This window comes from Osmerus mordax, chromosome 7 (genome assembly GCF_038355195.1).
Source record: "Osmerus mordax isolate fOsmMor3 chromosome 7, fOsmMor3.pri, whole genome shotgun sequence".
Classification (NCBI taxonomy): Eukaryota; Metazoa; Chordata; class Actinopteri; order Osmeriformes; family Osmeridae; genus Osmerus; species Osmerus mordax.
In genome coordinates, this window is record NC_090056.1 from 17484990 (window position 1) to 17496958 (window position 11969).

Below are 11969 nucleotides of genomic sequence, written 5' to 3' on the forward strand. Positions count from 1 at the left end.
GCTACAACATGGTGGAGCAGAATGTTTTGATCTCCAACTTCATGCGTTAGTGGCTATGAAGCAGTTGGTGAAGCTCTGAATTAGATGAAGCCCAATTTTAGAAGCTCTGTGTGTTGTGTGCGTGTGTGTGTGTGTGTGTGTGTGTGTGTTTGTGTGTGAAGCCTCAGGCTACTGTGTTAAGATGGCAAAGTGGCATCTAATTTATTGGACCGTCGCTACATTAAAGAAACAATCCTCTTAATGAATGCCAGAATTTTAATCTGCCCAGTTTATTTAAATCAATGGACAAGAGGCCAACGACAATAGAAACATTGATTTATACTCTCATCCTGTAAAATATAGAATTGCCACAGCAGATTAAATCATATTGATTAAAATGTTTTCTTTGAAAAGGAGAGTTAGAGTCACAAGGACTTGATATATCGGCTCATTCTTTAATTAACAGCTTGTTACTCTGGACAAACTGAGGAATACATGCATATATCTTCTGTTCAATTAGAAATAGGCTGATTACTCACATCGAAAGTTGACTTGAAGATTTACGAGTCAGATTTTTTGGACTTGACTAGATGCAGCATGGCAGAAACACATCACACTACTAAACCAGCTCAACTGTTCAGGCACACACTACCTGGAAAAGTATGACATGTCAGTCCATTCTGTTGGTCACTGAGTCTAGCACTGTGGATATCCAGTGGGTTGTGGGGGGGAGGGGGGGGGATGGGAAGGGGGGGGGGGGCTGATGGTCCTCCTCTCTGCTCTCCTCTTCCTGTGTTTGCTGCCGTGTCCTGGAGCTCTGGGAGGACTCCCAGAGAGGAGCACGGGTAAAACATCGATTGACTGTCTCATCCACACACACATATACACACACACACCATATATACACACACAGATGGGTTGATGCAGGCACCAGGGGTGGATGGGTAGATGGATGGGTAGATGGATGGGTAGATGGATGGGTAGATGTATGGGTAGGTGCAGGCAGCCAGGCAGGCAGACAGGAGGTTGTCTCTATGGCTGGCTGAGGGGGATTTGTGTTGAGCTGGCAGGAATTAGGTTGGCCTTAGACTGTGCGCATGAATACCTTTTATACTCTAATAAATACACGACGACTGCCATAGCCCCCATGCATATCCCCTCTCTCCCTCTCCTCTCTCCCTCCCTCCTCCAGTCCCTTGTTCTTCCATCTCCCTGTCATGCTTTTTAGCTTTTCTCCTCTCCCTCTCCCCTCCACCCTCCCTCTACCCTCCCTCTCCCCTCCACCCTCCCTCTCCCCTCCACCCTCCCTCTCCCCTCCACCCTCCCTCTCCCCTCCACCCTCCCTCTCCCCTCCACCCTCCCTCTCCCCTCCACCCCCTCCTCTTGTGCCTGTCCCTTTCCCTCATTCTCTCTCCACCCCCCACGCTTCCTCCTCATCCCTCGCTCTGCCTCTCTCCCTGACCTGCTCTCTACCCCCACCCCCCTCTGACCTCCTTCTCCAGCTAGGATACCTCCCCCCTCTTCCTCTACCCATCCCTCCCTCTCTCTCTCTCCCTCTCTCATCCCTCTCTCCTCTGCGGTGGTTCCTGCTCCACCCCTCCCCTCTTCTTTCCCAGAATGACACTCTCTCGCCCTTGTCTATACCTTCTTATTTCCGACTGGCTCTCTCTCTTTCTCTCTCTCTCTCTCGTTCTCAAACGAGACACTTGGCTTTCTCCTTTTTCTTTTTACTGAAAATACAGTCCAGGAAAGGAGAAGTGTGTGTGTGTGTGTGAAGGCTTAGGAAAGTTGGCTACTATACTGCCCTGCCGCGCGCGCAGTAGCTTTAAATCCAAATCACACACACACACACACGCATACACACACAGTCTGCAATACATGTGAGCTCCTCTCAGTTACTCTCTATGGGTTGTACGTGCTTGTGTGTGTGTGTCTGTGTCGGTGTGTGTGTGTGTGTGAGCGAGGAGAGAATAGGATCCTCTGTAGAGTCGTCATGTGGCTGTGTCCAGTGAGAGGTGGGACTTTGTAGCACAAGAGACCCTCCAGTCCTTACTCGACATAATGCTGTGTGTGTGTGTGTGTGTGCGTGTGTGTAGGTTATGTGTGTGTGTAGGTTGTGTGTGTGTGTGTGTGTGTGTGTAGGTTGTGTGTGTATATCTGAACAAAGGAACAATACTGACTGGTCTTATTGATGGAAAGCAAACCACACAGCAGTCAGCCAGAACAGTCCTTCATGAAGAATCACACACACACACACACACACTCCACAGTCACTCATTTAGTAGCTGCTGCCTGTCTGAAGGATGGAAGGGGAATGAGAGGTGAACTTCCTGGTGGAGAGGAGAACCTAGTCCTGGTCTCCTTGTTGACCTAACAACCACTCACAACACAATCTGCCTTCGTTCTACTGTCACTTTCCAGCTCATCCACAATATCCCCTTTACAACATACACACATACACACACACATTATGGGTATTCCTGCTTCAGTACGGCCTCAGTAACAGCCCCCTCTACTGGTGTCCTAGTGTACTTCCTGTCTCAGTCAAAGGAAGTGTGTGTGTGTGTGTGGGGGGGGGGGGGGACAGGACCAGAGGAGACTGGTCAGTAGGTTCAGATCACAGTCAGGGCAGTGAAACGGTGTTCATGAGAGACAACAGTGAAGAACAACAGATGCTACCGACCTGTAGAATGGTTTAATGACCCTCTCCATCTCTCTCTCTCCCTCCATCTCTTTCTCTGTCCATCTCTCTCTTCCTCTCTGTCTCTCTCTCTCCATCTCTTTCTCTGTCCATCTCTCTCCATCTTCATCTCTCTCTCCCTCTCTCTCTCTCCAGATGACTCCTCCTCTGAGAGCGGCAGTGGGAACGGCCTGCCCACCGTGACCCCGCCCTCCGCGGGTGTGGCCACGCCCCCAGACAGCTCCGGGGGGAAGCAGGGGGCACCCTACGGCGAGGTCGTCAATGGCAACGGGCCGCCAGCCCCCCTGGACTTCAGCACCACCTCCTCGTCCTCCTCAGAGGACCAGCAGCCAATCAACTTGAGCGAACGTCTCCCCGTCGCCACGGCAGCACTCCTGGGCACCCTCCTCCCAGAGCCCCCCGATGAGCTGCGCAGGAAGTACCCCGTCCCTGGCAAGCCCCTGCCCCTCCCCCTGCCCCTGGCACACCCCCACCCCGCAGAGCTCAGGCTGGACAGAGACATCAGGGACTATGGCAGCAAGGTGAGCTCACACACACACACTCACAGACACTTAAACACTCACACACCACACTCTCACACACACACAGTTCCCTCTCTATTCCCCCCAGAGACAGTCCCAGCCTATGAGCTGGCACGCTGGCTCTGTGAAGGCCACTGCGTTCCTCTCAAAGGGCTGCAGAACCATCGGGTGGCTCGTCCTTGAAGTGCCTCCACCATAAAACCTATTTGCACAGAGGCTATAGTGACGGAAGGTTCTGGATTGCAGCGCGCGTGTGTGGGAGGAGATCTAATGCACTGTGACCCAACAGAGACAAGTGTGTTGAACTGTGGTCAGATATGTGTGTTTGAGAAGAGCAGACGTAACAAGGTCTTGTCTCTGTCCAATGAGTAGAGAACCACTTCAGCCAGCTCTATACTGGCTGGCCTTGGACGCAGCTAGCGCATCCACTACCTCGCCTGGCGCACGCGCACACACACACACAGAAGTATCAGGGAAGAGCTGGCGCTGCTACCTTTTGTCAGGTCCATCAGTGAGGATCCTGCTATTGTGCCTCTGTTCAATGTGTCCACGCTCTAAGACTGGAGCCTCTGAATGGCTTTTGTCCATGTGTTTCTTATGTACTTTTTTTCTATTTTCTTTGTATGTGTTTGTGTGTGTGTGTGTGTACCTGTGTGTGTGTGTACCTGTGTGTGTGTGTGTGTGTGTGTGTGTGTGTGTGTGTGTGTGTGTGTGTGTGTGTGTGTGTGTGTACCTGTGTGTGTGTGTGTGTGTCTCTCTCTGTCTGTGTCTCTGTGTGTGTGTTTGTGTCTCTCTCTGTCTGTGTGTGTGTGTGTGTGTCAGTCTCCTCAGTACGGCTCAGGGAGTTATGAGTGTGTGAAGATGGAGGTGGGTGCTGAGGACCTGACGGTGGGCAGAGCCCAGGGAGCCGACGACGACGACGACGACCATGACGACCACGACGACAACGACAAGATCAACGACACAGAGGGCGTCGACCCCGAGAGACTAAAGGCCTTCAACGTAAGACACACACACACACAGACAGGAAAACACGGGTGATTCTTGAGGCGAGACCACGGATAGGGCGGGCAGGAACACACACACACTGTCTAATCCAGATGTGCCTCACTGTGTTGCCCGTGTGACTGGACCTGTGTCCACCCCCTCCAGATGTTTGTGCGTCTGTTTGTGGATGAGAACCTGGACCGCATGGTCCCCATCTCCAAGCAGCCCAAGGAGAAGATCCAGGCCATCATCGAGTCCTGCAGCCGCCAGTTCCCAGAGTTCCAGGAACGCGCGCGCAAGCGCATCCGCACCTACCTCAAATCCTGCCGCCGCATGAAGAAGAACGGCATGGAGGTAAACTGCTCTCTCTCTGCCTCTCTCTCTGACTGACTCTCTGACTCTCTCTCTCTGACTCTCTCTCTGACTTTCTCTCTGACTAACTCTCTCTGCCTCTCTCTCTCTGACTCTCTCTGACTCTCTCTGACTCTGTCTCTGACTCCCTGACTCTCTCTCTGACTTTCTCTCTGACTAACTCTCTCTGACTCTCTCCCTCTCTGACTCTTTCTCTATTACTTTTTATATCTCTCTAATTCTATTTCACTCTCTAATGATCTCTCTCTGACACTCTCATGCGGAAGAATGCCTATCTATACTATATCGGTACTGTTTATCTCTCTATCTATACTATGTATCAGGACAGCAGGATCGTGTTCTCTACATCAAGTACAGGCTCCTGAAGTGTGGTGGTGTCTCTTTGCTGCCCTTCAGTGGTGGATATCAGAACTTCAGCCCATGTTACTACCACGCTGTCTCAGTTGCATCCAGGACAAGGCTGTTCCCTGGACATTGTGGTCCCAGCAGTGTTGTGTGATGGTTGTGTAATGGTTGCCCCCCTCGGTCGCCTTGCAGACACGACCGACGCCACCTCACCTTACCTCTGCCATGGCCGAGAACATCCTGGCCGCCGCCTGCGAGAGCGAATCACGGAAGGCAGCCAAGAGGATGCGACTGGACGTGTACCAGGCCCACGTGAGTCAGCTTCCTGTGTGTGTGTTCCAGAGACGTGCGTGTGCTGAGTTGGAGTGGCTGTGGTGTTTGTGGTTGTGTGGGTGAGAGAGTCCAGATGGTGTGATCATGCATGTATGCGTCCACAGCTCCTGGCAGTATACATCATGTTGTATTACCCCTACTGTGTGTGTGCTTCAGATCAAAGAGCTTGAAGGAAACATGACACTGAACATACTTACTCTGTTTTCCTCCCCTCTCCCCTCTTCCCCCTCTCCTTTATTCCCCCCTCTCCCCTCTTCCCCCTCTCCTTTATTCCCCCCTCTCCCCCTTCTCCTCTTCCCCCTCTCTTCTCCTCTCTCCCCCTCTCCTCTCTCCACCTCTCCTCTCCTCCCTCCTCCCTCTCCTTCCCTACCCCATCGTACCATCCCCCCCCCCCCTCCCCCCCCCCCCCAGGAGGAGCAGATTGCCCTGGACAAGCCTGTGTGTCGTGAGCCAGCCTCCCTAGCCCACTCTGCCTACTCCCTGGCTGCTTCGGCCTTCTCCCAGGACCAGCTCTACATCAACGGCGGCCTCAACTACAGTTACCGTGGTTACGGCGGCCTGGGAGCCAGCATGCAACACCCGGTCTCCCTGACAACAGGCACTGCTCAGAGCAACGGTGAGAGACTTGGAGAAAGGAAGAAAGTGTTTCTTTCTTTGGCTGGTAAATGTCCATGTGGACAGTCTGCCATAGGCCTGCTCGACCTCCCAGCCTGAATAGATGTATTTCTAACAGGGAGACCCACATACATACTGGTGGAATACCAATTGTGTCAGACTTTCACTGTGTCTTGACACAAGTCTGTTTGTCTTCTCCTCTTCTCTCTCCCCTTCTCCCTTCATCTCTCTCCTTCCCTACAGGCCCAACAGACCTGAGCATGAAGTCTCTGGGCTCCAACTCCTCCTCCTCCAGCTCTAACAGCCACGGGGCCCGCGGCGGGGGCGGCGGGGCGGCGGGCGCTCAGCTCAGCCCCACTGAGGTCACGGCGGTGCGCCAGCTCATCGCCGGCTACCGTGAATCAGCAGCGTTCCTGCTGCGCTCAGCCGACGAGCTGGAGAGCCTCATCCTGCAACAGAACTGAGAACAGAGACCCTCACCTCCCTCCCCCTCCTCCCCTCACACCCCCTCCTCCCTCCCCTAACCCCCTCCCCTCTCACAGCACCAGACCTGCTCCCCCGTCCCCTGCTCCACCAGGCACCACATCCATCCTCTCTCTCTCCCTCTCTCTCAGGGGGCAGGCCCACTGCATTCCATCACCTGTCTCACCCCTCTTTCACTTTTCTCAGCACTCCTTCACCCAACACCCCCCCCTCCCTCACACCTTCACCCTTGTCACCAAAGCTGCTGTGAGGGAAGGAGCACAGACGAGAAGAAGAGGCAACAGGAGGGCGAAGAGTTGGACAGAGAAGATGACAATGGTAGAACACTACAAGGCTGTGGTGTTTCTAGAAGAATCTATAAGTGACTGGAACTGGATGAACCAGGGCAGGGGGATAAGTTGGATAGACCCCCCTCGCCAACGGCATCCCATAAAAAACTATGGAAATATAACTGGCTAACTAGTACTAAAAAATTGTTAATGATAAATATGTTTGATTTGAAGGTAATGTGTTTCGTTTGGAAATCTACTGAGTTTCTCCGATTGCGCGCTACTGAAGAAGGTGTCGGACTGATCCAAAACACAGCTCCGTTTTGTGAGCAGACGCTCTGAACAGAGGCTGAAGAAGAACGAGAAAAACACAGAGGAGAGGGGAGGCAACCTGCGCTCGCTGTAAATAAGCTATCCGTGTCCTACAGCACTTTCCCCACCCCCGCCTCTCCCTCTCCTCCATTCCCCTCCTCCTCCTCGTGGTGCATCACTCCAGGGAGACACCTCAGACACCTCCTTCCTGTCGCTCTGCACCCCCTCACACACACACACACTCCACACCCCATTCCAGGTGCCAGACAGCCTCTAAAACCTGCCTGGTGTTTTCAGGCTTGTCACACACACAGCCCTTCTACAGCGAGACAGGTCGATGGTGACCTCAGCCTCAGTTCCTGTCCCTCCCTCCCTCTCCTGCTTTCCTGTGTTGTGTGTTCGTCTGCGCCTGTCGCCATGGAGATACTTTAACCACCATCAGGACCGCTGACGGAGGGCGGACGGGAGGCAGGGATGGATGGATGGATGGAAGGATGTCATTTCTGAGTGGTCCAACATGTCGACCAACCACCCAGACTCAGTCCTTGTTCTTTATTTCTCTCTCTTGTTCTCACTGGTTCTGTGTTCCTCTGCTCCCTATGGACCTGTCACCCTCTGCTGTGTATCCTGTGATCCATGCCCAGCGCAGCCCAGCTGTCAGGTGCTGTCCAGCCCAGCGGACCTGGGGGTGAGCCTGGGCCCAGCGGACCTGGGGGTGAGCCTGGGCCCAGCGGACCTGGGGGTGAGCCTGGGCCCAGCGGACCTGGGGGTGAGCCTGGGCCCAGCGGACCTGGGGGTGAGCCTGGGCCCAGCGGACCTGGGGGTGGGCCTGGGCCCAGCGGACCTGGGGGTGAGCCTGGGCCCAGCGGACCTGGGGGTGTGCCTGGGTCAGGCAGGGACCATGTGTTTGTGTTTGTCTGTAGACTCTTTGGAGATGGCCACGATTCCTCCTCTTCTTGTTCTCCTAACATGGACCCGTACTGCTGCTATGAACCGGACCTTCTGCCACCGACCTGAAACCTCAAGCCAGGAGGACTCCTGCACAACCACAGCACCTCAACAACCACAACAACAGCCAACAATAAACAGGAAGTCGTCGCAGGAAGTCTCACACGGGCGGCTGAGTCTTCATCTCACGGGTACTCTCTTAAAAAAGAAAAAAAAGACCCACGCCATCGTGTGTGGCCATAAACCTGCTGTCTGGTTGTTTGACGTGTTCGTTATGTCATATAGGGCTGTGTTTCTGTTTCCTACTGTCAACCTTCTTTTTTTTCGTTTCTACTCCTGGGTCAGAGCCTCTGGGGGCGTCTAGGGGGCGAGCTCCTCTCTAATCCTCACACACACACACAAACAAACTGTGCGTCCTCTTCTTACGGTGCACATGCAAGTAAGCGTCTGGGAGCGTGTGAGTGAGTGGGGCATGAGAGGGAAAGATGCACCTGTTGTCTCCCTGCGAGGTGGGGGGGGGGGGGCGCTGTAGGCCACGCTGCACCTCTAACTCGCTCCCTTTTGCACACTGATGTAGCAGAATCTGTGACGGGGGAGGGGCCAACCTCCCCCACCTTGCACTGGTCAGGTGCGTCGTTCTGAAGGAACCAGGAAGACGTTTTGCAATGCAGTCGATAATCATCACCCTGGCCCATGACGGCACGCTGACCGAGAACACAGACAGACAGACAGACAGACAGACAGAGAACATGAGCCTACCACTAACACGTTGTACACACACCCGCAGCAACAAACCTCTGGCCGATGTTCCGGCTATTTATGAAAAAAAAATTGACAACTTGTTTAGTAATTTAATTTATTCAAATAACAATTTTAATTTAATGATAATTGCGTATAGAATTGAACTCCCAAGTCTGTCAGGGCTAACGAGCTCCAGGATTTAGTTTAGCGGCTCCAACCAACAAGAGAATTATGCAAGGTGTCCCCAGCCGGCTGCTCCTCACCCTGGGCCTGTCTGCAGGCTGTCAGGACGGTGGCTTCCCGGGTTAGGTGACGTCCTCACCAAAGAGACGTCACACACCTGGCTCCAGACAGAACCTGTGAGCCCCCCTCTCTGGAACCCTCTGAATCTCTGGCTGCCAGGGAAACAGAAGTTCTGGCTAGAGTCTGATTCCGTCGTCTCTGAACCTTCCCCTCCATCTGTTTCTTGTCTGCTGAGAGTGAGTCTGCAGCTCTGTGTGACCTGGGGTCTACACGGACCACCGCAGCCAGAGTTAACCTCCCTCGCCCCCCTCCCAGCTCTTCTCTACTGTGTAGGTCTGACAGCCTCCCAGAGGATCTCACTCTCCTGTCTTCAAGCTGCCTTGATGCTCCTGCTGGCCATGCCCTCGGGGTGGCCAGGAGACAACACACAGTCCTGTGGCCACATAACTGGACACAGATGTAGTCATATACCTCACCATATGCACACAGTCAATACGGCCATATACCTGGCCCCACTGTGAGCATCAACATAGATTTACAGTATACCTGTATAGGTGAGGAGCTTGGAGGTGTGTGGGTGTGCGTGTGTGTGCGCGTGTGTGTGTGTGTGCGTGCGCAAAATTGCGAGTGTGTGTGAAAGTGCAAGTGTGTGTGTGTGAGCAAGGGACAGAATGCCCCTAGTTCTTAAAAAGACCGACCCGTCAAGCGCTGCTCACCTTTTATAACGTCACACGCCACAAAACGTTGCTTTGTTGACAAAAACAAAGAAGATTGTGATATAGTTATGCATTTGTATTATAGACAAGGGACAATTCAATGTACAGTTCCAATATGACGGTCTTAAGAGGAGAGATTGTTCTACAGCAGAGGCTCTCGCTAAATCCTACTCCACCCTCTGTTTGCACCTCTGGGTAGTCAAACCAACAGGACTACAACCCATAACTAGGCAGATGACAATCTTGGAAAGGTGTAATTTGCTCACTGTTTGATTTCCATTCCTTTTCTGTGTGCAGCTGTTGCATACAGAGTGTGTCTGGGAGGTGTCTGGGAGAAGGCAGTATTTTAGCCATAATCAGAGCATTCTTACTCAGCCTCCTCAAGACCTGCGGCAAGCTCACACAGGTGCCCATGGTCAACGCATTTATATCTGATTTATATTTTTATTATTATTAATGTTATTATTTTATATATATTTTGTAGTGCAAGTAAGTGGTCTTTTCAAATAATATTTTGTACAATACCAACAACTCAAGTGAAGTTCCTCTGTATGCCTATACTGTACATTCCATACCAGGATGTCAACAAGTTTAACAAGCTACTTGGCTTGCATCACACCCGGGGTGTGCTGTCTTACGCTGCTCCTGATGAAACACGCTCCTCCACAAACAGGAAGTGCTCCACAAACAGGAAGTGCTCCCAAACAGGAAGTGCTCTACAAACAGGAAGTGCTCAGACCGTCTTGCTCTGGCGGCTGCATGCCCGTCCACCACTGCTCTGATGTGACCTCTTTACACCTAGAACATGTGCCAAGCACAGACCAAGCCTGCAGTCCTAACTGTGTTCTTCAGTGAAACTCCCTAGGTTACTGTGACTGACCTCTCTTTTTCTTTCACTATCTGTAGTTTCTCTCGTCCCCTGCTCCTTCAGTAGCCAGGTGAACGAGTTCAGCACTTCAGTATTCTTAACATCATGTCATCATACTGCATTCAAAGTGTGTGGCCGTGTCATCTGAGTTCACCTGTAGGGCTGCGGTATGAGCTCTAGGGGGAGCTGTTTTGGTCTGTTCAGACAGGAGTAGTGTGATGCTGGCCTAGACCCTCCGCAAATGAACACACACTTTGAAACGTATTAATCTGCTTTGGTCAGATGTATAGCTCAACAAAAAAGAAGAAAAAAAAAGAATAGAGAAAAATCATTTAACCTTTTATTTTTCTATCAGGGCAGTGTACAGCTACAGTCAAATCAATATGGTCCTACGACCATCGTCAGTTTTTATGTTCAAATTTTGTGGTGCTTTTCTGTCTTAGTTTGATTTAGTCTTCACCACCTCCTCCTTTACCAGAAGCTGATTGTCTTTTTCCTCTCCGTTGGGATTTGAACCCAGCACCAATGTGAACCTGTATTCTCCTCATGATTTTGGACTCAGTGGAAGTGTGATGTTTACATGTACAGAGTTTTGCAACTTAATTTTTTTTTCTTTTTCGTTTGTCTCATTCCCTCATCTATCAGCCATCCCTCCCTGTTTTAAGTTGATACGTAGTAGTACATTGAAGGGAAATGGGACCGGGTCTAGAGAAAGTTAATGTCATTTATTTACACTGTAAAAAAAAACAAGCTGAATGTTGGGAGAGCTGAGTGTCTGCCTGTTTGGGACTCTCCTTTCATCCACAGCTGCACACGAGCCACTGGCCCCGGGTGAACTGGACCTGGTGGGGGTGGGGGGACCAGAGGGGGGGCACTAACTGAAGAGGGAAGAAAATTCCTCAATGAATGATAAGCCATTGACGTACCCTGTGTTGGGTTTTCAAGTCTATTCGTGTATTTAGCCAGAGAGAAAAAACTGAAGCGCAGCCACAAACCTCAGGAAAAAGGACATCACTTTTATAACATGTCCTATCGGAGGCCCATTTCCCTCTTTGATACCATATAAATTATATCAAAGGATTATTCTTTTTATATTTATTGTGTTATATATATAACAGTGGATACTTTTTTTTTCCAGTACATGTGGCTAAATATTTTGATTCTTTAGAAAGGTGTTGATAATATATATGTAAAGCAACTAAAAGACTGAGGAAAAATATGAAGAAAAAAAAAAAACGTTCTTTCTGTTTGTTTACACAGCATGGGCGGTTGATTGACTTAACATATCACTTTGATTTATGACAAACCAATGATCTGAGATTAAGCTTTTTTCAGTGTAATGTCACTGCTAAGGTAAAAATGTTTCCAAAACTTCAAAGTTGTGACTTTTTTTCTCTCCCCAAGCTGTACGTCACAAAGCTAAATATACTAATAAAAGTGTGCTATCTATCAAACAGAAATTTCAGTGTTTTTGTTTTCTGTACTAGGTTTGCTTGTTTGAGATACTTTTACGCCTGTGTGCCACTGAAGGACATT

At 51.0% G+C, this 11969-nt stretch overlaps 1 protein-coding gene across 1 annotated transcript in view; it reads left to right on the forward strand.

Moving 5' to 3' along the window:
• Positions 1 to 6334, forward strand: part of LOC136946400 (nucleolar protein 4-like) — a 54218-nt gene extending 47884 nt beyond the window's left edge. Inside the window, 6 exon segments of the mRNA XM_067240716.1 lie at positions 2816 to 3201; positions 4024 to 4203; positions 4354 to 4542; positions 5098 to 5217; positions 5650 to 5854; positions 6097 to 6334. Coding sequence (XP_067096817.1) covers positions 2816 to 3201; positions 4024 to 4203; positions 4354 to 4542; positions 5098 to 5217; positions 5650 to 5854; positions 6097 to 6317 — 1301 coding nt within the window. The 3' untranslated portion in view covers positions 6318 to 6334.
• Positions 6335 to 11969: the final 5635 nt, after the last annotated feature.